This window comes from Takifugu flavidus, chromosome 21 (assembly GCF_003711565.1).
Source record: "Takifugu flavidus isolate HTHZ2018 chromosome 21, ASM371156v2, whole genome shotgun sequence".
NCBI classification, from domain to species: Eukaryota; Metazoa; Chordata; class Actinopteri; order Tetraodontiformes; family Tetraodontidae; genus Takifugu; species Takifugu flavidus.
Genome location: NC_079540.1, coordinates 9,097,058 through 9,124,082, shown reverse-complemented (window position 1 = coordinate 9,124,082; position 27,025 = coordinate 9,097,058). Strand labels below are relative to the sequence as shown.

Genomic DNA, 27,025 nt, shown 5'->3' with positions numbered 1-27,025 from the left:
TCTTCCTGTCCGTATTTATTTAGATAAAAACTGACGTTTTTTATGACAAAAGCCTAGTTAATTGAAATACCTGGCGATCAGACAAAGCAGAATTTGACTTTTATTTTAAGAGGAGTACGATAATGTTTCATCCCAACATTTCCCATTTGTAAATGTATTATTATTACTATCAGTATCATCATTATTATTACTGCTACTGAACTACTGGCGACATTTTTATCAGAGCTTTTCAGCAGAGAATTCCTCTTCCTAGCAGACATTTTGCAGTCTCTCTCGCGCTGTGCCCCCCTACAATTAGCCGCTTTGAATGGCAGAAAAGAGGCGAGGGGGGCGGCACGCACATCTGAGACAATCCGCATTCCTGTGGGGGTAGACCGGCTCCAGAGCGCTGACACTCCTGGCCGCAACCCACCTTCCGGGTGAAAGAAAAAAGGAGAATAGAAAGAAAAATCCTCCGCAGTTTTGCTGTGTTATTAACGGGACAGTGAACGCGGCAGCACCGCAAAAAGAGCTGCGGGGAAACGACGAAGCATCACAAGCGTTTCCATCCCGCATGCACCCGCAAAGATGAGAAATAAAATAGAATAATATGACACAAGCGCAGCCTCGTGTCACCGTTTTCACCTGACACGGGATCCCTGACACACACACACACACACACACACACCACACACACACACACACACACACACACACACACACACACACACCCTCTCTCCCTACCTCTCTGTCTTGCGTGTTCAATATGTCGTGCACGAAACATGCACACTATCATCCATCCATGCATCCATCCATCTATGCCCTCTCTCTCTCTCTCACACACACACACACACACGCACACGCACACGCACACACACACACACACTGGCGGTGCCATTATATCGAGAGCCCCCGTTTATTTCCAACCGAATATTTTCCACTCAGCTAGTTACCCCGTTTTGCAAATCGAGTCTAAATAATGACAGTTAGCTTTACTGGACTGCTCCGACTGTAACACTCCACAATAATTATTCTCCAGGATTAAGGCCGCCATTATCATAATCTGGACATTGACAATTACCTATAATTTGCAAAGATGCGCTTGGTTCTTGATTGCAAAGAGGCTTTTTCCCCCCAAGCTCGCCATCACTAAACAGTGACAGTAATAACAGCTAATTTTGCAGGCGATATATAAGAGCTTACCAGGGTGTGCAAACACTTTCCCACCTGGATTTGCTTATTCACCCACCGGCAGTAAAAGCGCGCCGCGCGTTGTGCTTAGTTTGTCGGTACAGACGCCGGCAGAGGTAAGAACCAGTCTTTTCTGTCCTGCAGCATGGCACCTTTGATTTCAGAGGAATCTTCCGCTACTTTACTGCTTTGTTCTGGATTATATGCGGCACGTGCGGTCAGGACATCTCTTGCGTTTGCGGGAACAGTGCTGCGTTCGGAGTGGTGGTGCGTGAAATATGCGGAGCTTTTATATGAGAGCAGGTCTGTGGCTCAACCCTCCACGCACCCCCACATCCATCTATCTATCTATCTATCTATCTATCTATCTATCTATCTATCTATCTATCTATCTATCTATCTATCTATCTATCTATCTATCTATCTATCTATCTATCTGCCTGCATGCCTGCCTGCCTGCCTGTCTGTCTGTCTGTCTGTCTGTCTGTCTGTCTGTCTGTCATCAAAGCATTTCTCATCCCTTTCTAAAAGATGAAAGGCGTCAGCTGAAAACCTTCAGCGCGTCTTTGTGAGTTCTGTTGATATTTACTCCTCTACTGCTCCGGACTCCCCGCAGCCCCTGCTGATCAGGGTGCACATGGCCCGGGAGCAGCATGCGCTCCCCCCCCACCCCCCCACACCAACCCCACCCCCCCACCCCAGAACTGTGGGGCCCAGGTAGGCTGAATGCGCGCCAGTGGGACATCCGCGACGTGACAGCTGCGCGGAGCTTTTCAGCGTCGTAATTTCAGATAATATCCCGAGCGCTCACTCCTCTCCGGCAATTTGTATATGAATAACCGAATAATTTCCCCCTTTTGTTCCATCTGTGCTACCTCAAATCCAAATAAAGATGCCTTTTAGTATTAAAAGTGGTAGAAAATTACAGGTAATTATCTTTGACGGTAAAAACGCTGTAATCAGCGGGCTACATCAAAAATTACCCTAATTATGCCTGCATTTATGAGAATGGGGAGAAAAAAAAAGCTTCACTTGGATAAAAACCCACAAATTGTCCCAAATATCTCCTTCATATTGAACGCCGCTGCAGCTGGCTGCTTTGTTCCGCATCGATCCCGCGGAGTTTGGCATTTAACGGCCTGCATTAGGACGAAGAGACGGGAGAAAACATTTTGTCAATACTTCTAATAATTGAGGGTGAAATGACAGGATAAGCTGGACCTGGAGCAAATGTCTTTGCGAGGTGAATGCAGGCAGCATCGGGGCAGGGTAAGTTAATTTCCTCCGGTCTTGAGTGCGTTTGATAGGTCTATATGCGCATCATTGGCAATGTTTATTTTGATGAAACGGGCTTTTCACGTTCATTAACTTGTGCTCGGAGTCTCTGTTTGCGCGCACCAGGGCGACGGGAAACGGGCCTGTTATGGTGCGACGTGTTGGCCCAATACGGAGCACAAAAAGGGGGCTTCCTTTGCCTACTTTCCCTTTGAAATCACGCAACAGTCAGCATTTGCTTTGAGTCACGGTTTACTCAATCTGACAAAACATAAAAAGTGTATGTACAACTAACATCGCAGATTATATTTACAGACAGACAATTTGCTTGGCTTTGCATGTTGAAGGGGAAAAAAAGGAGAGGAAAGGAAAAAGAAAAGCAGAGAGTCCACCATGGCTTCAGGTTCTGGGCGCCACAGTGCGCAAATCAGTCTCGTTGTGTCCCAAAGTGGCGCAAAATGTCACTGATATATTTGGTATATTGACGTTCAGATGTTGACATGAATGACAGCATAACAAATATGCGGGCGGACCCACCGAGCCGCCGTAGAAATGGTTAGATCCCGTGTCTTCGTCATCACCGCGCCGAGGAAGAGGGGGCATCTGAGGGGACCTCTGCTGCTCCCGGCGTCCTTCGTCTGCGCCCACATCAATGGTTGGTTGGAACCTGCGCGGCGGAGGCCTCCGGACCGGCCGGCCGTCTCCACCTCTCTATCTCTGCATCGAGTCTTGATGCGGGGAGGAATACCAGTGAGAGTAGCCGGGCATGTAGCTGTTGGCCGCCATGTTTACTCCTTTGGAAGAGGCCGAGACGTCCCATATCGGTGGGATGGTCGGGGAGCGCGGGGAGAGGGACATGGAGCCCGGGATTGGGTCGCTGTCGTGCGGGTTGCCGCCTTGCTTCAGGAGCTTCTTGAACTTTGACCTCTTGTTCTGGAACCATATCTTTACCTGCAGGGGAGGTCAGGGACAATACATACGAGTGAATCACGTGTTAAAGAGCGATAAGCTGAAGAGATTTACCAAGAAAAAACGAACAATAAAATAGGTCTGACGTGTAATCCAATCGCCGTTCCACACATTCATGGACATTTCCAGGGATTCGAATAAAATCTAAAACTGAGGAGAGACTTCCTCATACCTGCGTTTGCGTCAGCCCCAGAGAGGCGGCCAGCTCGGCGCGCTCCGGTAAGGCGAGGTACTGTGTCTGCTGGAACCGGTGGTTCAGTGCCTGAAGCTGCAAACTGGAATAAATGGTCCGAGGCTTGCGAATCTTCTTGCCTTTCCCGTTAAAACGAATCTCCCCATTTTCAATCACCGTCGTTTTCTGCTGCTCTGCAACAAAAACAAGCAAAGTTATTATCGAGAGCCGCAGCCTGCGCGTCCCGAATCCTGTGAAAGGGGGGAAATGAGGATTGTTTAAGAGGTGCGCTGGATGGAACGCTAAAAAAAGAATAAAAAGACTATTTTTTTCCGGCTGATAATCATCGACATCTTATCTTGCTTTGAACCGCCGTGGCAGCCGCGGTCCTCATCCGCTGTCATATTTAGGATTACTGCTGGTAATGACATGTCAATTAAATGCTAATTACAACATTCGGTGCGTGCGGGCAGCCTAATTTTCGCGAGTCGTTTGTGCGGATTGCAGAGCCGTGATGATCACACCCCGGGCATTAAAACAGGTTTTGTGGGAATGGGGAGGGTGCAGGGGTGGGTGCTGAACGGGACCACAAACGCACTCTCAACCGAACAGACAGGAGCTCGAGGGATCCAGAGCCATTTACGCACGGCTTCGAAGAACCTCGGTCTGAATTTGGAAGGGGTGCCGCGCGGGAGGAATTGACCGTGATACCGGCACCGACACATGGAAAGGGTTGATCCGCGCCGTGGGCCAACCCCCCCTCTGCCCCCCCCCAAAAAAATAAATAAATCAGCGCCAGGGACTGACATGACGCGGCCGGTGGAAAGGGCTTACCTGTGCCGTCTAACCTTGTCTGTCCTCCCGTGTTGTTGTGATACGATGGCAGATACGGGCTGTGGTGCGCGTGGCTCACGTAGGGGTACGGTAACGACCTGTTGTAGGAGTTGGTCCCGCTGTACGGGGAGCTGTCGTGCTGGTGGTGAGTGTGTGAACCGGAGTGGAGACAGTGCAGCGGGTAGTGGCCGCCGGCCATCGACGGGGAGCTCTGCTGTGAGTGCGACTGCTGCCCAAACTCCATGAAAGCAGACTTGGACGAATCCTGAGCCTCCAGACCGTCAGCCATCGTAGTCATGGTCATCATCGAATTTTCTGCCTCGAGAGCCCTCACCCCCCTCTCTCTCAAGACCAAATCGTTTTTCCCCCTCTCTCTCTCTCTCCCTCTCCCTCTCTCTCTTGCTGCGCTGTTGTCTCTCTTCCCTCTCCACCGCGAACAGTTATTGTCCTATTAACACCCGGATTTTCCAGACGCGTCTTTATGTCCTCCCCCCACCACCTTGTCCGCTGGTATCACGCCAAAGTGCCCGGAGATGTGCCCGAGTTAAAGCTGAGAATTTTAGCCGGATTCTGTTAAAATTGAGTCCTTGCTTCCAGACTTGATGCAGACACTACAAGTAAAATGGTTTGTCTCCAAAGGGCAGCGCCTCCCGATTGGTCATCCGGCCCAACGTCATCACTGCTCTGCGTTTCAGGGAGACTTGAGCTGGAGTTAACCCACCTTACCAGCTCCCACCGCCGCTATGGGGGGGAAATAGTATATGGTGGGAAAGACGCATAATTCCGACGTTCACGATTTAGATGTTTTTTAGCTCAGCCCCCTTGAAATCCTGCCTTATTTCAGCTCATGAGCCAGCAGTCCAAACATATATATATATATATATATATATATTATATATATATATATATATATATATATATATACACATACATATATCTACAGGGATAAACTATATATATATATATATATACTTTTAAAAATGCTAGAATGCTAGAGTGTAGAAAATATGCGTGGATAATAATTCATTGTAAAAAGCTATTTAACCTTCCATCATCACTTTAGAAGATGACTAAGAACTAAAGCCCGTTGTTTGAAACAAATCCGCAACGATTTATTTTATAACACAATTATGCAAAACTGTTTGCAGTGGAGCGGTGATCTGTTTTATGTCGAAGCAACTCGTGAAACAGGTGAGCAAAAAAAACCCGGTAGGCTAAGTGAAACCAGCCTCACATTACAGGGTTGTTTGGGTTTTTTTTTTCTTTGTTTGTTTTTTTTTTAACAAGAATTATTTAATTTTTCCTCCGTGCGTAATTGTTAAATCGCTTAGATTTTACAGGATGGCTATTTGCGTTTAAGTCACCTAATGAGACTCCCCGTTTTAACCCCCCCGCCTCCCCACACGCGTTTTGAAAGTAATATATATGCGATAGCTGCTCGTCCCCCCTCCTGAGGCTACTGACCGTATGATTAAGGATCTTCAGGCCATTCAGAAATGCAGCACGTGTGACACGCTAAATAACAATATGCCTGAGGTACAATAGGTTATTCTACAGACGGAAGGGTGGATACGGGGACAAACTGACAGTATCTCTTTATGCCTGTTGTAATGAGGTCTGATAAAGTCCTCAATATATGTAAATTACACAGGGCGAGGGATGAGGTTGGGTTCGCGATTGCGATTTCCTCCTAACGCAACACACATCCAAATACATCCATCTGGGCGCCACTTTCGCCACATTTTGCAGCATTCAACCATAAAAACGAAAAAATAATGACAACTGCAATCAGGTGATACCAAGAAAATCTATTTTGATTAACGGCCACACTTTCACCAAATTGCAGCTATAAAATTAAGAACAATTGGCCTGTAATGATTATAGACTTGGATTTATTTTGGGAGGGTTGGAATAAAAGTGGATATAGCATAAATTATCCCCTAATTATACGCCAGTGTCGCCTCAATTATCCTCTTATCAAAATCGGTCCCCTAAACGGAGCGTTTAGTTTCAATTTTCTCCTTTTCTGCAACAAGAACTTGGTACCTTGCTATTATCGCCGGTTGTTATTTGCTTTGTGGGATTTAAAAAGTGCACAACCCAGCCGGATAATCATTTTAGAGCAGCGGATCTAGAGAGGAGCACCGAGGCGTGGATGGGAGCCGCCAGATATCCGCACGGACTCTTGGATTCTTTGCCCCCTTTTTTTTTTGCACATTAAAAAGAACTTTTTCTGTCGTTCGCTCAGGTAAGCGATCATTTCTGCTCCATGCTCTCCGGCACCGCGTCGCCTCTGACAATTCTGCGTTTCACGCACGCCACGCAGACCTCGCGGGACGTCTCGGTCACCCGCCAGTGATCTGACAGAGTGGCCGGTTCCACTCGGACACGCCGGAGAGAAACCAGATCCTTCTAGTTCCTCTAATCGCCTCTGAGTGCCACCACAAAGACGTCCGCGCTCTGCAGCCACGACCGAGCTTAAATATCCGGAGACGCCTGTGACCTGCGCGGGATTATTAAATTGCGGGATAAGAGCGCGGGTGAGCTCCCGAGCGTGACGCGAGGCTTCTCCTGACACACCAAGATGAAGCGAGGCGGTGAAAGCAGATTTATTTGAACAGAGACAGAACAACCTCGTGTTTGGGATGGAACGTGCTGCTGACAGCCGTGTCTAATGGTGAAGGAGGCAGAAACCACCGGCACGCCCGCGACTCGACGGGAGGAAGAATTCACAGCATTCTTTCCAGTTTGGGTTTAAAATCAGTTTCTGATGACGCACACTGCCTCACCTGCTGGTTTTTTTTCTTTATTTATTTTTCTTTTCGGAGCTCGCAGGTTACAGAGGGACATTATTTCATATCTCACTGGGTCAGAGTGTCAATCATAAAATGAACAGCGTTCAGCTGCAAATCTAAAAATCACGGTGTCCCTAAGTAGATGATTGACCTTCAACACAATCAATGGCCTTGGCGGTTAAACAGAAGTGGTCTTTATTTCCAGCTGTCTTATAACCGCTGATGAATGACTCTCTAAAATCACTCCAGGCCTGGGATTTCCCTGATATCCACCGTCTAATGTGAAAACTGGGAGGCTGAATTCATTGCGTTTAACCTGGGGTTATTTTATGGTTAACACGGACGCTGTCAGGCTGAAAACAGCGTGGCCGCCGAGCACGCGTGTACGCGCGGAACGAGTCACGTAGGAAATTTAATCTGCATAAAACCGGACCGTTGCTGTCCCCGGTTTAACCGAAAAACTCCCCCAAAAAGAAGGGGTAATGGAGCCAGTGGTCGCCTGTTTGCGGTCGATCCGTCTTCCAGGTATTGACTGGCGTGCGTGGAATGAGAGGGCGCCTCCAGAGCTGCTGGGAGCAGTTGTTAGACGCCGCAGAAAGAAAGAATTCAGCATTTTTTTCCCCAGCATAACGCAGAGCTGCAGCCGCACAGACAGGTGAGCCGGGGCGCCCTGATCCTGTCATGGCAAGGTGACCCCCCGCAAGCACCCGCAGCCCCGAGTGATCCCGTCTCACTCTTTAAAGCGCGTCCACCGTTTCCGAAGGTGGCGCGTCGAACTCCCATTACGCGCCGCTTTGATGTGCGTTTTTTCAGACGCATATCCCATCAAATGACCGTTGACAATGAGTTGTGCATTCATACACCGGGGTTGCATTAATCACCCCGAGCCGAAGCGGCATGCGCGCGGCTCCAGGTGCAGCCGGTGGGTCTTCGTGCGCTGCGAGCGCGGCTGAAATGACCGCAAATGAGCGAAAAGGACGAAAGGCCCGAGCCGCGCCGTCCCCGCAGCCTCTCACAGACTAATGGATTTAATTTGGCAGGCTGGAGCTGCTCTGGTACCACTCAGGACCCGCGACCTAATTAAGACTGCTTGTTTCTCTTGTCTCCCTCCATATTTAACGGCACCTAAGCGAACGCAGAGCTCCATTTACAGCAGCGGGATGTTGTTTTGATTTATTTTTTAGCCTGTGTCTATTTTCATTATTCTGACTAAGATAACATCTATAATTAGTGAGGTTGCTACACCTCTAGGTGTAACCTAAATCCAGGATGTGTCTTCTGATTTTAGCGCCTAATTCTGAATAACAAATGAGCCATGTACGTATTTTTTGTGGGCGACAAATAGTGGCTCGAAATGGGCATTGCTTTCCATTTTTTCCCCTCTCTCAAACTAATACGCGACATTATTAGGTCTGACAGCATAGTGGTCTGTCTTGAAGGAGAGGATTTGGTCGATAGATGACAGACAGGAAGGCCAGCAATCATGGGCTCCTTTTTTTATCAGAATGTACTGTTCGATGCCGTTTATCCCTGATGATAGAAAATTGCTCTGTTGCCAGGACGCTGCCACTGAAATAGAGGGCAGGAGCAACATTTCCATTTTCCAGTTTGAAAGCCATTGAAATGAATTAGTCAAAGAGAGAGAGAGACAGGGAGAAAAGGGGGAAAAGAGGAAAAATGAAAAAGAATCCGCTGTTAAACAAAAGGGAGCAAACAAAGATGTCATTTTTTTGCAGAGCACCCACTCCCTATCTCATTTCCTTTCTTTCTTTTTTTATTTTTTTTACTCCAACCGTTGCAAATCACACGTTTGGCTTCTAATGTACTCCGAGGCCTGAGCCTACTTCAAAGACAATCATTTATTTCCCAACGGTTTTGTTTTTTGGGTAATAATTAAGGTGCCTTTTCATCTGCGAAGCGAGACCAAAACAAATATGCGCAAAATAATGCAGAATATTGAAGGATGCTGTATCACGCGCTTTAAAATCCGAGGTGTGAGGGCTAAGAAAAGCCTCAAATAGATGGCACAGCATGTTCTAAATAAATTAAAGGCCGCAATTATTGCGCGCTCGTGTTCTTTTGTTGGACGCAAACACTGTTTCTGGCAATTGTTGCTCTTTATTACTGCGCTCTTTGATTAAAAGGTCGATTAAAAAACATAAAAACGCAGGAGCCAAACATCAAACCAGGCTAGAAATGATTTTATTAAAGATCCAATGGTGCCGTTTGCTATAAGTGCCAGTGATCACCTGTTAGAAGGAGATTAGCAGGTGGGAACCAGCGGCTGGAGCTCCAACTTTGTTAGAATGCGTTGAACCGGTTTATAACATCGAGTCAACCAACTGGATCGATAATAAATTAGGAGCAAAACAAGGTTGGTCTCACAATCAAAACACCAACCCGGGAAAACCTGCCGACGGCTCGCGCACAATGGCCATAAAGGAAGGCTGAAATTTAAGAGCGCGGCGTGAAGCGGAGCGGAAAGATTGGTGCAGAGAAAAGGTGTCACACCTGGACAGGTGTGGACGGGCGGAGGCGCGTGGAGACCCGGAAGCTGGGTCAGGTGGAAGGCGCGAAAAGTGCTGCCACGATTATTATTATTATTATTATTATATTATTATTATTATTATTATGGTCGTATCTGTAGTGCATATTTTATATTAAAAATTCTATTTTGGGAGATAATTATCTTTTGATCTTCATATTTAGACTCACACATAGAAATAATATCTAAAAATAGTAAATATAACGCTCACATTTTCCTTCGCCCCCCGTCTAGGTGTTAGATTTTTAACAAGGATCGTAAATAGTTCTACTAAGGTATAAAACATTTCTGTCCGTTTGTGTATTCTGGACGTAAATGAGCGGCGTGTAGAGCAAACAGGACAACTGTTTCTTTATTAAAATGGCATCAAGGCGGCCATAAAAACACACTGGCGTGATGGTCGGGGGGACTGACCGGGCTCCTCAGAGTGAAGAGAGCACAGATCAAGCTCCTGAATTGGCCGAAAGGTCCCGTCCACATCCGCCATCATCATATCATGCTTATTAATATATTACCTGGAAAGCCCCTCAGAGCTTTTATTTTCATTCGCTCCAAGCTGTCAAATTCAAGAGGAGAGTTTTTTTTGGTTTTTTTTTTAACTACTGTCCATTTGGGTGCAGTGAAGGCAGCCAATTATTGTCATCATTGCCCTTGAAAATGCATTACGCCTCACCTGAGGGCTCACTCAATCAAAGAGGCTGAAGGGGCGATTAACAGATGACCTCTGACCTTCATCCAATGCAAAAATCAGCAAAATAAGAGCGGGATGAGACATCTCTCACTGTTTGATGTGGCAAACTTTACCGCTGACATCCCACCTCGGGCTCCCCGGTGGTATTTATGGAATTTAAACGTGAGCTGCTTCAGTGTTTTCATCCTTTTAATTCCAGCAGCGTCGACACGTGAAGGCAAAGTTTTGGGTTCTCGCTCCAAAAAATATTTATTACATTTTTAGACCCCGAGTGCGCTGTTATTACGAGAGAGGCTACGTTGTTGTGTGTGGCGGCGGCAGGCACTTGGCGAGGGCCCGCGCGGCTTCTTTGTCGTCCTTCCGTACGTAATTGTGCCCTTTATGATTCGCACTTGCGCGCTACTTAAGGGGATTTGCCGTCTCCTTTCTCATAAGCTTGAAATGTGCAAAAGGAAACAGCGACACAAGTAAAAAAGGAAGAAGAAACCTGGCGTTATCGCGCCTGATCCGAACTCCTGATCCCCTGGATCCAGTCATTCCAGCTGGGAGCATCTTTGGGGAATGTTCAGGAGTAACTGGAATTTTCTCTTTGTCTCCCTTGTTTCCCCTCTAATATCTCCGTGGCTATTTCCTCCCCCACCCCCTCCCCTCCTCCACGCACCTCCGACCAGGGGTCTCCATCTCCGCTCCATCCATCCCTCTCCATCTTCCTCCTCCTGCCCACTCTTCCCTCAACCTCGCCCCCCCCCCTCCCTCTCCTCCCCTCACCCCCTCCATAGGTGCACGCCTCTGGCCCCTCTTGGCAGCTCTGTCCCCTCCTCTCTCCCTCACAGCTGTGGTGAGTGAGGGGCAGATGACCGGAGAATTGGCCCCTGGGAGAGCGCCGAGCCATCCTGGTGCTATTAGGCTCGTGGCTAATAATAGGTGTTTCAGACCAGGGGAAGATCAATCAGGGGGAATCATGGGGAATGTTCAGAGCGCCGCTTTTTACACATCGGCCCAGATGGATGAAATTACACTTGTCAGTTTTTAGTTGCATTACTCCCAAATTGGTTGTCTACTCTTTTTCCCCCCTCTCTCCGTCTCCTCGCTGCTTTCTCCCTCGTTGCCCTCATTCATGTGTCACCCGGCCTGCTAAAGAGATTCAATGGCGGGGAGAAAAAAAGGAGCAAATCCTTGTCATTTTTTTTTGTCTTTTCCCTCTGCAGCGCTCCAGCCAACAGCTCTGCTGCCTGCATATGCATGAAATCTGTTAAAGATGTTGCCCCGCGGCTCTCGCGCTCACCCGCGTGCACGGTCGCTGCAGCTCCTCAATGCATCTGTGCGTTTTCCGGATTAAAATTTAGCAACGCCGTTTATCGACGCTGAAGGTCTGTTTTTAATCTGGGAAAAATGGGCACGCCTGACGTCCGCTGAATAAAACTGTCTGTCATATTCAAATTTTCATGAGGTGTTTTCTTGAAGCGTCGATGTTAACCGAGAATAAACGGTGGAATTTCTCGCGGTTTTAAAATAAACCCCGACGTTTCACGCTCTCGCCATCAGAAGTGAGAGCGCCATCGCTTCAATCCTCTTCATTTCTGCATTGGAGAAGAAAAAGAAGATCTTTGTCCACCAGGTAAGCACATCAGGTGATGTTCACGAGGCTAAAAGACCCCCCAGTCGGGACCAGTCATGAGTGGGAGTGATACTGGGAGCCCACTGGAACTCCAGCGCTGAACTGGAAGCCAAGATTAAAGTCAGCTCTGATTCCATCCTGACCTGGAACAGATGGAATCCTGCTGTCATCTAAGACATTAAATAATTAAGAGCATCAATCTTTTTTTTTTTCTTCAGAACTGTAAATGTAAAAATCTGCAGTAAAAATGACAAAATGGTGACAATTGTGAGACAAATGGGTCATTTTAACGAGTGGAATTCACCGTTTCAACACCTTTTTGTCCTCAGAATTCCAGTGAGACTGATTTCCATTTCATAAATCAGAAAAAATTGTCAAAATTAATAAAATGAACAACGCCAACCCCTCACACTCCTGAAAATATCTTAATAATTAAACATTTTTTGATTTTTCTTATCTGTAATGCTTATAAGCGTTACATAAAATAAATAACCCAAATAATCACCCAACAAATTTGCTTTTTTAGCTGTGATGCCGTTTATTTAAATACTGCGTATTTAATAAGATATAAACTATGGGGGGGCATCCAGGGGCACTCTGTTTTCTGCACCCATCAGAAACACTTGCAGGACAATCACAGAAGCCCCCCCCCCCCCCCAAACACACACACACACACACACACACACCCCTAAAGGAAATCAATACAGCCCCCAGATGTTGAGTCGGCCTGATGCAGAGATGTTCCTCAGTGTCTGATTGCGGGGCGAAAGACAGAGAAAGGCCTCTTTGACGGAAGCACGGTGACCGTCGGGGGAGGGGGAGGGGGAGGGGGAGGGGGGCCCCTTCCCACTGAAAGAGAGTCTCCTCGGGAAGAAAATTAGCGTTGACATCCTGACTTCCCGGCAAAACTCGTCCGCGGGCTTCTGATATCTCTCAAAAAAAAATAACATAAAAAAACACACGCTCCCTGCGTGTCGTCCATTTATATTGAAATGAATCCCCCCCCCTCCCGTGTGTGCGTGCACGCGTGCGTGCGCGCTGGATACACACTCCTAATGTATGTGTTTTGCTCATTTTGCCGTGTGTAGCGTTTCCGCGCCTCTTCACCGTGACTCCGTGGTCGCCTCCCGCTGCGGTAAACACAGCGCGGCCATGATAGCGCATGCATTTCAGAGGGCTGCAAACATCAGCCCAGACGTTCATACCCCCCCCTCCCTCCCAGCCCCAACCCTCGGCCCTCTCCTCCCGCACTTCCAGCCAAGGCATTCAGCTCACATGATTGCAAACACGCATAATGGCAGCGGCCCCCGGGGGCCAGCGGAGGTCCCCCACCGCTGCGGAGAGACTCTATCCTGTCGTCACTTTGCAGGAAACGCTGCGGAGCCTGGTGAGCTTTTGCTTTTCTTTCTTTCCTTTTTTTTTTTTTAGTGAATCAAAAAAGAGAGAGAGAGAGAGAGAGAGAGAGAGAGAGAGCGAGAGAGAGAGAGAGCGCGCAGAGTGTGCCAGGCGCGCACACGCACCCGCCCCGCTTCCTCCGTGATGAGGCCGCGGCGGAGGCATAAGCGTGAATACATTATAAAGCAATGAGGAGACATCCAGGAGAGGGTCACGGTGGGAGGGGGGGGGGGGGCTCCGGAGGCCTCGGCGAGAGCTTTAGTGCGCCCCATCACCGGCGCTCTGAAGAGCCAGAGAGAGGTGGAGTTCAACAGTGTTCCACATGGCAACAGTTGCTACGCGTGGCAGCAAATGGAGACGCTGCGTGAGAATCCTCCTGCTTTGTTTACCAGCGATGACGTCACGGAGACATCGCCGACATATCAACATTAACGTTAGATTTGACCAGAATTCTGAGCGTTAAGGCACCCTGACAGATTTCAACGAATGAATGAGGTGTTCTTTTGTGTGTGTGTGTTTCAGAGGGGGAAAAATCATATTCTGCAGTAAAAACATGAAAGTGAATTGATAATATGCGTGCGTGTACGCGTGGAACCACGCCTCCTTTTAATGTCTGCACAATAGAAACTAAACAAAAAGTGAGGTGAAGAAGAATACTTTGAGGTTTTGGAGAAAACTGTCCCCTCCCCCCCCCCTGAAAATAGTGTGTTATTGTGGCGATTATGTGAGCCGTGGCTGTGCGGCGTTGAGTGCATCGTGGCGCTCGCGCGTCTCTGTCAATCACGCGTCTCAGGAGCAGGTCAGCGTCTATACGTTGCTGCAGGCGGGGAGGCCGGCGCCTGCGAGCCACTTTAGGGTTTGCTCTGCGGTGAAAACACCCTCCCAGTGGCATTCAGACTCTGATGAGCCTGCCGAGCAGCAATGGAGTCACCTGATGGAACGCCATGGCAACAGCCGACACCTGGCAGGAGTTCACCACCCCCCCCCCCCCTCTCGGATTGTGGAACATATTTCCCTCAGGCCTGACTGAAAGCCCCTGTGAACAAATAATGGTTGCACGCCAGTCTAAATAAAGTGTGGTTTATGAGTTGCGGTGAGAGACGCCCCCCCCCCCCCCCCCCCCCCCCCCCCCTTCCTTTCGTTTTCAATGTTCCGCACGCACACACATGCGCCAACATCATTTTTTTCCCTCCTCTGGAGTTGTGTAGCTGTTTGGTGATTATGAAAATCCTTTTTTTTCCCTTTCTCCCAGTGAGACACGGACGAGGGAGAGCCAGGAACATGAGGCCGGTCTGGAAACCTGCTTCCACGGCGTTCCAGATCCATCCCGTCCCTCGTGGAGTGACTCATATCTGCTGCGGGGTCGTGCGTTCGTTGGTGGGAGGGGTCCAGCTTTGCTGCTGCTCTGCATTTACGGACATTTCTTCATTCCACACCACGTCATCTCGGAAGTCTTTGTTTCTGGTGGATAAGAGTTGGTGCAGAGTGATGAATGAACATGTTTAGGAGTCCGTCGCCATGATGGGGAGGAGTTTTTGAGAATAGAAATATGAATGACTCCTCGGTGACAATGAGCTAAAAGCGAATACAAGTCAATACCAAGACCGAGAGAAGCATTTTAGCTGAAATCAAGCAAGTAGCATTAGCAATGCTAGCATGCGGAAGTATTTTCGGCTGTCAAATGAACCAGGCAGCAACTGTTGGGTGAACTCTGACAAATGGAAACAAAAGAATAAATAAAGGTTTGGAAAACTGGTTTCTGAGCCTTCCTTCAGCTGAGCGGCGTGCATCCGAGCCGGTCGCTACTTCAGTGAGCACAGCTAGAATGGAAAAGAGCAATTCAAAAGAAATGATCCTAATAGTAGCTAATCATTTAGGAGTTATCCTTTCAAACACTGCATTCACACTTTTCGGTTACAACCGCAATCATCTTCTGGTAAACAACCATGAATTTAGAGCTTAACCAGGTCAACATCTTATACACAAAAAAAGACGCAGCTATGATGTTGCTACATTTAGTCACCGCAGGTTTACTGTAGTTTCAGAGGGCCTCAGTGGACCATCAGGTCTGGCAACACAGCATTTGAAATGTCGACAATCCGACATTTGTCCATTCAGTGGGAAACCACTAAAGCTAATTTCAATAATAACGACAGTAAAAACATCCATTCAGGAGTAGTTATGATCCTCCCATTACAGCTAACCATTCACATTAACTGTTAAACAAATGCTAATGAACTTTTTAACCGTCCTTCAGATCCACACCAGCGCTCCACTTTTGTCTCGTAAACCGTTTTAACACCTAATCATCGTCACTAACGTTAGCGCTACGTCACACCTCCTCTGGAATTTATTAGCGTTCGCTGCAAAAGTGAAGCAGCCTGCGTTTACGCAACCACATTAAAACGGCCATCATAAATTATGACACATTAGCGGGAGCTTCTGGTGGGTAACAGTGTGCTAACTCTGCTGTTGGGAGCACAGACAAATATCCTGCTTGACTACAACAAATAAATACTGGGGGGGGGGGCAAAGAATCTGGAAGTGTGGAGCCACGGAACATTTTCTGACTCATTCAAGCTCTGTGTTACGTGCTGACACGCACTTGTGACAGGCAGTTAAAGTGGTGCCTAATAAATATCGCCCACGTTTTAACGCCGCCTTTGAGGTAGCCCCAATTAACCGGGAACGACACGCGCCCCCCTACTGACACACGTCCCGGCCCGAGCCAAAAATAACAGCGTCCTGCAGGGCCGATGGAGGACGAGGGAGGGGAAGGGGAAGGCCGGAGCGTTGTTGGGTGTTTCTGTAGGAACCTGCATCACACACTGAGCGCGTTAGTGTGTGTCCGTGATGACAAAGGCTGCAGCTCTTTTCCTCCCCCCCCCCCAATTTGAGCGTGCGGTTGCACATTTGCATTACGAGCGCAGGCCTGGATCGCTGGTGGAATCTCCCAGAGGAGCGCTTGAGAGGCCGAGGCCCGCAGGCGTTGAGAAGAGCCCGCTTACACATGACACAGCCACCTGTGTGGAAGCTGATGAAGAGGAGGGGGGAGGAGGGGGGGGAGGCTTGGTCGGATGAAGACGGGGAGGAAAAACAACGCTATCTCATCCATATACTGGACAGATGTGGTGTGCAAATGTGTTTTCCAGGCTTTTCCAGGCACCTGGAAGGGCTTCCTCAGCTCGTGTCTGCAGCTGGAGCCCAGAAATTCTCTCACTGCGTCCACGTAGTCGCCTCTGCACACGTGCACGGGCGTGCGATCTTGTTAGCATGGGGCCGTTTCCAGTTGACCTATGACCTCGTGGATCACAAAAGTCGATATAGAATCGTCCGTAGCCGTCCGAGCGCTCTTCCAATTCCAAGTCCGGCCCGGCAAGCCCCAGGTGCCCGGGCGGGTCTTGGCTCCGCCCATCTGGACAGCTAGCTATCCCACAATGCATTTCACCTCGGCCAGGAGCAGCAATCGCCACCGCCTCCAAAAAAAACACATAAACATCGGCACCTAAATGTGTCCCTGAATGATCACTAAAGCAGCAGCACTAAACTAGCCGCTCGCCGGTTTTCCACAGGCGGCGGCTCCAGACCAGACATGACGTCGTGGCAACGGGCACGCCAGTTTTGCTCCACGGGTCTTTAAACGTGGAGATTGCCGTCATAAAGAAAAGGCCTCTGTGTGTCCAGATAAGATACGGCTCCGCTTCACGGACACGGGAACAGCGTCCCCCTTTATTCCGAGGACGGGACGAAGATGAGACGCTCATAAACTCTTCCACTTACACCAACCTGGAATTTGAAAGGGGAGCAGAAATCCGGACAGGCAGAGAAGAAGATCGGAGATGTCCCCCTTTAAAGACCCGGGTCCTGCCGGAGCACAATCAGATCTCTGTCAACGCTCGCCGCACCCCCCCCCCCCCCTCCTCCCCCCAGCCGCGGATGCCTCGGCGTCAGCCGCACCAGCTACTCCCATAATCCCAAACAGACACCGAGGGAAACCCCACGGCCTGGATGTCTCCTCGCTCCCAGAAGCTCCGTTAATCGGCACCACATGGCGATAAGTTACCGGGCGGATTACGGGCCTCGTATGTGGCCCTCCGACGGCGATGCTACGGGATGCGCTCGCTAACGAGGAGACGGAACGGGTGGCGCTCTTCTCACTTTTACAGCCCCCGCCGCCAAAAAGGGGGAGGAGGACAGTTGTCAGTCAATCCCAACAGTCGCTCCCCTCAACAGCGGACTCAATGGCTTCCTGCGTGACGGGAACGCCGCACGGAAACTCATGCGGCGGCCTGAACGTGTAATTATCAAACGCGGAGCTGCTTATTAAGAGGAGAGCGGGGACGAGGCCATTGTGTTTCCCTCCGTCTCCTTTTTTTTGTGGGTTTCTCCGCACAAAGGCGTACGTGGAGGTCTGCGAAATCGCGGCGAGGAAGACGGATCCGAGGGGAGGAGGACGAGGGCAGGGGGGGGGAGGGAGGGATGAGATAAAGGAGGGACGGATGATCAAGCTAACGCGCCGCCGTTGCACAGGGCGATAGTGAGGTAGCCTCGCTTTTCTACTGCTGTGTGTGTGTGTGTGTGTGTGTGTATGTGTGTGTGTGTGTGTGTGTGTGTGTGTGTGTGTTCTGGGGGGGTCTCAGAAACACAGCTGCATGGCCTCTATCATTTAGACACCACTCGTCTACCAGGGGTGAAAAGTGACCAAATTATCCAAGAAGCCAGAAGGACGTGCGTGTCTTCAGCCCTGCGTGTGTTGTGGTGGGGGGGGGGGGTCCACTAATTCAAGAGTAAAAAAGGGGAAATTACCCCTCACTCACATGTCCAGAGAGTGGATAACACCCCAGGAGGCCACGGAGCCGGCAGAGGAAGGGAACAGTGAAGGTTTTGTCATCATCAGTCTGGCCTGATACGATGGAGGTGTTGAAAATCTCTTTTTAAACCCCCCCCCCCCCAAAATGCTGCATTTGTGTAACTAATCCAACGTAGGGATGATAATTCCACGTGTGTCTGATGTGAATAAACGCTGCATTGAGGCAAAAATGTGCACATAAACAAGCTTAAATGACATTAGCGACACTTTGCTAATATCCAAACAGACGGATCCTCGCGGGTCCAAACAGGGTGAAATTGAATCTGATTCCGGCCACTTTTAAGCTAATATCTAAGCTACCAATCACGCGGTCGTGCACATAATGACAATCTGGGGTTCCTGCAAACCGCCGGCTGATTCGCAGGCAGAGGCGGCGGCGGCGGCTAAAAGAGCATCTCTGTCCCTGAAACAAGTTAGACGTGACGTGGAAGCGAAACGGCTGCTGGCTGAAGTCCATCAGGAACCAGACTGGAGGAGGAGACGTTCCAATAGTGACGGGAAAAAGGAGAAAACGGACTGGTCGCGTGCCTTTAGTTCTACTGGGCTGAATATGTGTGGGTATAAAATGCCTGATAAGTTTGATGTGTGTGTAAGAGCGTGCGAACAGCCGTTTTATCCGCGCGTGTGTGTGTGTGTGTGTGGGCCTGCGTCTGCACACGCAGGGCTGCTAACAATGGGACCGGTTCATAGACGCCACTGCGGCCCAAGGCCAGAGCGGCGTTGACTCAACAAAAGCGCGTTAGAGCCCGCGGGAAGCAGGCAGCAAGTGGGCCAGTCGGTCCAGCTCTGTGTTCTGGAGAGCCGAGGCACAAGAGAGGAACTCACCAGAGTGAGTTTTTAAAATTTAAATTGGTTTTTATTGTGTTGGAATCGGCCGCTTTGTTACTTTCTGTCTGTTATTCTTCCCCTGTTGTTGTTACACATGTAATAAAACGGTAATAAAGTGCAATCACACGCTCTCTCTGTTTGTGTGGACGTTGGACCTACAAAAGAAGAATAACAAACGGGACGTTTGTGGTGGGGGGGGGAAATTAGCTGAGAAGTTTGTCTCCAGAACAAACATGTTGATTTTGATTAATCGGCTCATTCTGGATCAAAACGTTCTCCTCTCCGACCATCTCCTCCTCCAGGTGGGCGGGTTCCATTAACCCCCCCCCCCCCCACTCTTTAATAGTTGGAACTCATTAACAGCAGGGGTGAGGGTGGTGGGGGGGGGGGTGAAGCCATGAACTGCCCCCCCCCTCGCCCGTCCAGATCCAGGAGTCTCGACCTCTCTGGACGACCCCGGGACACGACCCAGCCACATTCTGATGATGAGATATCGGGGGGGCAGGTACTGGACACGCTCACCTCTGCCGGACTCCCGGATCCAGCAGCTGTGCTCCGTGCATGGGAACGTGTCCTTTTCCCCCCTGCGCCCCCGCCCTCGCCTCCTCCCTGCTTCCTGCTATCTACAGGGCCAATCTACAGCCGCGCCATTACGGTTGCTGTACTCGCCGCGTTGGCGGCCGATTTAGAACATCAACACCATCCATCAACCCGCCAGCGGGGGCCGACCAGCTGGCTGAACCGTCCCGTCCCGCCGCCGGACGATTTGTCATCCGACCAACCCCGAAACAAACTCCTCGGGTTGCTTTTTTTTAAAAACCCGAGCGAGCCTTTGGATGGATGCCTCTGGATTCCTGACGGTCGTTCTGACCGATGGTTCCGATTGTGCGGCAGAATGTTTCGGCGACCGCTTTGGACGTTAATTCCGCTGGAAAAATGAGCCGCGCGTTGTCCATTACAACCGTTTTTCCCTTCGCTCGCCGCCGAGGCTCATTAGCCGACAAATGGAGGTGCGACGGCGAGAGCCTGAGTCACACGTCTATAAAACCCTGGGCGAGATGGACCCGTTTTAAAGCGCACTTCCTGCTTCCGTGGGTGATACCGGCATCGCAGTGGGGACCTAAATGTGCCAGTTAGAGCAAAAGGAGCAAAATTGATTGAATAAACTCAACACATGTTGCTTTTTTTACGTATTTTAGCATTAATAATGATGTCAGAAATTCCTCGTGCCCCCGCACACACACACTCACACACACACACCAGTTTTGCCTAATTTCTCAGTTTCTGTCCAGTCCAGCTGACAGGCCCCCGGGGGCCCCGCGGGGCCCTGGAGTTGTCCAAACACCCCGACTGGGGCTCTGGGGGAGTTCCTCGCTCTTTTGTCTCCGTCGACTTTGCCGGCGAAACAATTGCGGCATAGTGAAGCGTGTCGGCGGGGGTCATGATGTGGCTGCTCGGCGCTCCCCGACAGTCACGCCACCATTTATCCCGTTAGCCCCCCCCACCCCTCCCACGCCGCTCTGGTCCGGCCCCGCCGGCGGCCCCAGCTGCACAGGCAGCCGGGGTCACCGACAATCAAGCAGCGACACACATCTGCACATCTGGGTCTGCAGGCTGGAAGGTATCTGGCACATTTTTTGCGCTCCCGTTTCCTCCCGCAGACGGAGGAAAGCTGCGTCGAATTAGACGGCAAACTTCCGCGTGTGCGTCCGGGATTAACGGCAGGCCGCGGCGGATCGCGGCTCCCGCGTTCCTAAGTGGAAATGATGGCGGCTAAACAGAACCACGCAGGGCCCGACCGGGACGCTTTCTTTAACGGGATCGCGCGCCACTTTTATTGGCCTGTAAAGACTTTTCCAACATCCCGTTTCGGAACCGGAGCGTTTGATTCCCGCTTTTACGGCAGCTCGTTACACAAGCCAAGAGAAACGGTGCCGGACGGCCGCCGCCAAGAATAAAACGTTTCTCCGCGTCGTAATAAAAAAAATGACGCAGGTTTGGAACCCGGGCCCACGCACGCAGACGAGGCTCGGAAAACAAGCCGGAATTTTTAAACAATAGCAGGTCTTGAATCATTTTCTATTGTAAATGTTGAAAATGTTCTAAGTCAAATAACATATAAACGCTCTAATAGCTGCTATTTTTACCTGGCTGGCCTGAACAAACACACCAACCTTGACCTTTGACAAGCAGATTGAGCCTCATTCACATGAAACCGGTCGGACCCGACGTGACGGATGGCTACGAGATGCCAAAGCTAAATCCGAGCCCAGGTGACCACCGCTGGTCCACGCCTGTAGCCTCATCTTAGAGGGTCTAACTACTTAATAAGTGGCTGTCCCCGGTTTCCTGGACATAGTCCAGACCTGCAGAGGCCCCCTTCCAGCCCAAAAACATAAAGAGGGCTTCATTTATCAATCAGACCAATCACGGACTTTTCCGGGACTCGGGATGGCCACATGTTGGGGATTAGAGCCTCGGTATTCAGCGTGGAGACCCGCTCACTGGGAGATTATAGCAAATCAACAATGAAAAGAGTTCTATTACACCAGAGATGCGGCTGAATCAACGTGGTCTGGGTGTGGCCTCGCAATGTAAACTAAAACGAACGCACGTCTTTCTCGCTAAACCAGGGCCGCTGCGGGATCACGCTACATGCTACGCTACATGCTAACCAACGTGTGAGGTGTCTCCGTGCAGAAACGGCAGCACAGCAGCACATTCGGCAGCAAGAAAGAAGCCGTCACTTTCAACTCCGGCGTGTTGTGTCGCTCCTGCTCATTTCCATCGCCGCGCACGGATGACAGATGAGGCTCTGACAGGTGTCGCGGAGGAACAGAGCAGGTCTTGTCACTCATTCGCCGAGCACCCCCCCCGCGGTGTGGGAACACGCACGCTTTGATACACCGTGACTATAAATAGAGGGGGAGGGCAGGAGGAGGCGGGAGGTGTGCACGTAAGAGGAAATGACCCGGCAGAGGAAAAGGAGGGGGAAAAAAGGGGAAATGCACACAAGCAATATGGTGCCTCCTTAATATATATATATTAATATATATAAGTAAAAATAAAAGGCAGCGGACAAAGGCGTTGAAAACGGAGGTGCGGTCACCTCTCTGCAGCTACTGGCGGCGGCGGGCCTCGATTCAACGCGCCGCCGCCAAAGAAATTAAAAATGATTTTACACAGAGGACAGCTTAAGCTAATGACTTAGTGTCGGGGTGAGGACAGACTTTACAGATAATGGCCACTTTGAAAAAGAGTGCTTTCCAGCGAGGAGGTTATCACCTATGGTGAGAGTGTATAAGTGCTATTGACGTACGTATAGGTGCACGGCACTGGAGCACGGACAGAGGGGGGAGCGCGTTATTATTGCACATTACCGGTAATAAATTAGCATGTAATTTTACGGTTTTGTTAAGTAATATTTTGAAGGTGTTTAAAAAAAAAACCACACACAGGTGGGAGAGGGAACGCGGACATGTAACTTTACATGGCGATAAACTGTTATTGGCATCGGGAGCGTTGGTTATTCTCTCGCTAGCGCCACCAATACAGGCGTCATTGTTCCCCAACTTTGGGCCAAATGGAGCCAGACCCCCCATATTTCATTTCTCCCTCGCTGAGAGCATTTATCAGCAGAGTCCTGATAAAAATGGAATATGCAACTTAAGACCGAGCGGGGCTAAGCCGCCGAGGTGGGCAGGATTACCTGGAGGCTCGCCGGGACAGGCATCAGATTGTACTGTCATAAAGGGCCATTAGCCTCTTGGCAAACTGTACCTGGAGCCCAAGATGACAGAGCTTTTCAAGACGGACAGCGGGGGAGGGGGGGGGGGACACATTCAGCACGACAGACACCTCCGTGAACAAGAACCCTGGAAAACCGGCGTACAAAACAGGAAATTAGGGTTTATTTTAGCGTTATTTTTGTTGTATTTCGGCTCCATATATGATGCATATTGACTGGATCCATGTGAAAAGGCCGCTCAGTTTCCACGGAACACAATGGAGTATAGACTTACTGCCTGGCTGGGATTAAATTTAATACAGGATCTTGACAGACATATCCTGGAAGCCTAGCCTTCTGTCTGCAGGTTTCCTGCGAGCAAAGCTTCCATATTCTGTCCGGGATTTGCCTGATTAATTTGCTACTTCAGGCCCCTTAATCCACCACGAGCGCCAAGATGTTTGTGTCAGATCATATATCCCGCCGCACGACTTTCCTACGTGTTACACCTGAGCTGTAGCAGAAAGAGACACAGAATGATAATGTAAGGGGGGGGGGGGGCAAAGCTACACGAGATGACACAATAGACAAGCAGCCATCTTGTGGCGAGTATGACATAAGATGAGGTCGGCTCCCACCGCACGCCGCCTCTAGGCCGTATCCAGACCCGGCCTGTGAAAAGGATGCAAGGTTGGGGTTGGGGGGTGGGGGGTGGTAGCAGACTGTCAGACTAGCCGGCCGTCAGATAGAGTCTTCCCGTCTGCCCCGTCTGTCTCTGTGGGTGGATTTACAGCGCCTGCTGGCCTGTCCCTGGTTCCCCCCCAGAGGGGGAAATGCGACTCTGCCGCTCAGGCGCATGTGGGAGTCTGTCGGCGGCCGTGTCCTGCGCGCCCCCCACCCACTCACCTCCTCCCGCCTCACCTGAGCGCAGAGACTGGAGGCGCCAGGCGCAGTGTAACCGTAGTCTCAGGTATGCCGGGCAGCCGCTTCCCAGGACTTAACCTGCACCTCAGTGACACGGCCACTGGGATCACCTGTGAGAGGAGACAGATTATAATCCAAAAATCATCTCTTACACACAACACGTCCGTATTTAATCGCACGGGATGATGTTTTATTGCTTCTGCGGTAAATTAAATATATAAAAGTAGGGCTGGTAGCAGCTGTGGCGACCTTCTACGTTTTCTCTCCATGTCTCATCCCTCTTTCCTCGCACCGTTGTGGCATTGTCACGTGTAATGGCTTAGGATGATGACAAAATAGTTTGCAAATAAAATAAGTATGCAGAGCTCAAGTTGTGGTTTGCTCCCTCTGTCAACACACAGTATAACAGATACGGAGCAATTTCAGCTGTGGCAGGGGAGGTTTTGTGGTAGATGCGGGCTCGTTTCTTTAAAATATACCATAAGAAGCAGCTGCTTCATTATTTGAGGAGGCCAAGTGGGATCCCCAGGGAGGAAATTTTAAAAAAGCCTGAAACTTGCTGGAGCAGAAATGAAAACAGGGGACTGAGGTGATCTTGAGAGAAATTACAAACCTGGTAGAAATATTATTTCATGTACATCGCAGCAAGCATGATCTGTTGCACGGTCCTGTGCACGCGCGTGTCCTGGGATGATCAGAAAATAATCAGAAATGATCTTTAGAAAGAAAAGAAAAAGCAAATTCCTTCAAACTTGATTACACGCCGTGCTCTTTAAATAACTACTATGTTGTTCAAAGTGGGGGAATAAAAGAATGCAATGTTTTAACCTACATTATGTCTCACTTTTGGATAAATATCGGCTTCATTTTCGTTTTTAACATAAAATTACCTGCGCGTATTTATCCAACGTCGCCGCTCCCCCGTGCTGCCGTAAAGCGTTGCGGCTGCGTTTTCCTGCGCAGCCGGCGCAGCGTTAACCCTCCCGAGCACGTTAAGGCTTCGCGGCGTCCATTCAGCAGCAACATAGCAAACATGTCGGAGAAGAAACAGACTGTTGACCTCGGTCTGCTGGAGGAAGACGACGAGTTCGAGGAGTTCCCGGCCGAAGGTAGAGCGCTTAAACGATAGGCTACACCACGATGCTCCTATGTATGTATTTCAGCCATTTAATTTGGATGTGGCGGGTCATGCTACGGTGACTCAGCTAGCCTAGCCAGCGGCGCTAGCTTGTTAGCGTGCTAACGTTGGGCACCGCTAAAGCGAGGTGTAAAGTACATAAACGAGTCGCGAACATAATCAAAAGCGTCGTTTCATACCTGATCCTTTTGTGTGTGTGTATTCTGTTCTTTACCTAGATTGGACGGGGCTGGATGAAGACGAGGATGCTCATGTTTGGGAGGACAACTGGGACGATGACAACGTAGAGGACGATTTCTCCAATCAGTTGAGGTATTCTGGACCAATATTGAAATTCTCCCGTCCAAACTCTCAAATCGAGTTCTTTTTTTAAAACTGGATTATTGTCACAACTGAAAACCCGAAAAAGAGGTTGACAAATCCAGTTAAATCTGCTGCTGAGGCCACTGATCACCTCAAATAATCCAGATTATCTTGTCTGTTTCCATCCTAAAATCGAATTATGAATAAAACTTAATCCGATTTCATCCTTTACACACCTACAGAAATCTGTCACAATTGATCCAAACACTTAGAATTGTCAGTCGTGAAATAAACAAGTTCATTTTACTTACAAAACAAGACTTTTATTAAAATAAGTGCGTTTTCGTGCCACAACTTGGTCACAATCGCCTCCAGGTTGCCGCCGGCTCCCACAATAATCAATAATGGTGAACAGGTAAGTGGCCGGTGGGTTTATATTCGAGTACACTTTAGGAACCGGTGTTATTTAGTTTTTACTTAGGCCAATTGTGGCAACCGTGCGATTAAGTCGTCTCATAAAGACGTGATTACTGTTAAAAGGTTTGGCCGCCATGTATGTAATCATCAAATCTATAGCGCCGCACGTTACGCAATATTTATGTATTTCCCGCTCCCATCTCTGGATGGTTCTCACAATCAATGGCGAAGGGTGCTCGAGGCGCCGTCGCCCACCTGTAATCATCTCCGCTCGCTCCATCTCACCGTTCTCCCCCCTTCCCGCAGGGCCGAGCTGGAAAAACACGGCTACAAGATGGAGACGTCGTAGCGGCCGGCGGCGGTCCGGGGGACGTCGGATCTGGACGTTGACGTTGCAATATTCCGGAGCGTGTTTGAGAACCCTGTTTTGTTTTCCTTTTTTTAATGTAAGAGGTGTTTGAGAAGTAAAGTATTTGGAGAAAATCAGCTTTTTTGTGGGGTTTTATTTTTTTGTTGTTTCCGTCTTCACGCGCCGTGCCACCCTGAGCCCCCGCGGCGCCGGGCCCGGCCCCCCGAGGGAGAGATTATCCACTGCCGTGTTTGTCAGAAGCAGGGAGGGGGTCTCGGCATGGGGCCCGCCCTGCCCGGGCCTGCCCCTGCCACCGTCCGGGCCCTTGTCTTCCGCTCAGCACAGCGGGGACTCTGGTGCTGAACCGGAGGCCAATTTACCCCCCCCGCCCCTCCCGGCGGCGACATGATTTCTCCTGGTGCTTCTCCGGGTCCTTAATGAGCTGAAATGGATGCTGGTGAGACCAAAAGTCGGCTTTCATCCAGGAAATAATGGAGGGTAATCAAAATAATCCCCGAGTCCGAGCCAGAATAATGTTTGATGGGGGTTTTATACTGGTAGCTTGAGCGCCGCTACGCCGTCGGCTAACATGTTTAAGCTAAGTGCCGTGTGGTCGTTGAGGACTCGCCGGCGAGTAACGATCGCCAAGTGACGGCGACAGGAGAACCTGTGGCCGTCGTGTTTGTGACATCGAACCAAAGCCTCCCTTTGATGTGCAGGAAGCTGCTTTGTTGTGGGTCTAACGGGGAGGGGTCCTACTGATGGAGGGGGGGGCGTTGGCAGACGTCCCTCCTCGGTAGGCGGCGGCAGAGCCGCTCCGACGTTCCTCCGCCACCAACCGTAACCACGGATGGCGTCATCAAAGGACACCAAAGATCAAAGCACCGGGAGAGTTCGGATCTATTTTTTTTGTTTTTTGGCGGCGAGGACGATTTTATCGCGCTTCACGAGGGGACGATGGCGGCTCTGTTGTTCTCGGGCCCACGAGGCCGTGGGTGAAATGCC

At 49.8% G+C, this 27,025-nt stretch overlaps 2 protein-coding genes and 2 long non-coding RNA genes across 5 annotated transcripts; 2 read left to right on the top strand and 2 right to left on the bottom strand.

Moving 5' to 3' along the window:
- Window positions 1-1,481: 1,481 nt before the first annotated feature.
- On the top strand, window positions 1,482-15,219 carry LOC130517857 (uncharacterized). Its single transcript, XR_008947838.1, has 2 exons — window positions 1,482-2,439; window positions 14,717-15,219. It is a non-coding gene; the product is annotated as an uncharacterized LOC130517857 (long non-coding RNA).
- On the bottom strand, window positions 2,680-5,243 carry dlx6a (distal-less homeobox 6a). The gene is made up of 3 exons (XM_057020028.1): window positions 4,421-5,243; window positions 3,587-3,780; window positions 2,680-3,396 (listed from the first exon to the last, which is right to left on the bottom strand). The coding sequence occupies exons 1-3, from the start codon at window positions 4,725-4,727 to the stop codon at window positions 3,157-3,159; spliced, it is 741 nt and encodes a 246-aa protein (XP_056876008.1). The 5' UTR covers window positions 4,728-5,243; the 3' UTR covers window positions 2,680-3,156.
- LOC130517858 (uncharacterized) lies at window positions 14,573-24,953 on the bottom strand. 2 transcript variants are annotated; one of them, XR_008947840.1, is made up of 4 exons: window positions 24,704-24,953; window positions 24,427-24,529; window positions 23,811-23,923; window positions 14,573-14,925 (listed from the first exon to the last, which is right to left on the bottom strand). It is a non-coding gene; the product is annotated as an uncharacterized LOC130517858 (long non-coding RNA). The 2 variants fall into 2 exon arrangements; XR_008947839.1 differs by having other exon boundaries at window positions 24,427-24,498; window positions 24,704-24,769.
- On the top strand, window positions 24,786-26,154 carry sem1 (SEM1 26S proteasome subunit). The gene is made up of 3 exons (XM_057020033.1): window positions 24,786-24,922; window positions 25,170-25,263; window positions 25,978-26,154. Exons 1-3 carry the CDS (start codon window positions 24,847-24,849, stop codon window positions 26,018-26,020), a joined length of 213 nt encoding a protein of 70 aa, XP_056876013.1. The 5' UTR covers window positions 24,786-24,846; the 3' UTR covers window positions 26,021-26,154.
- The last annotated feature ends 871 nt before the right edge of the window (window positions 26,155-27,025 follow it).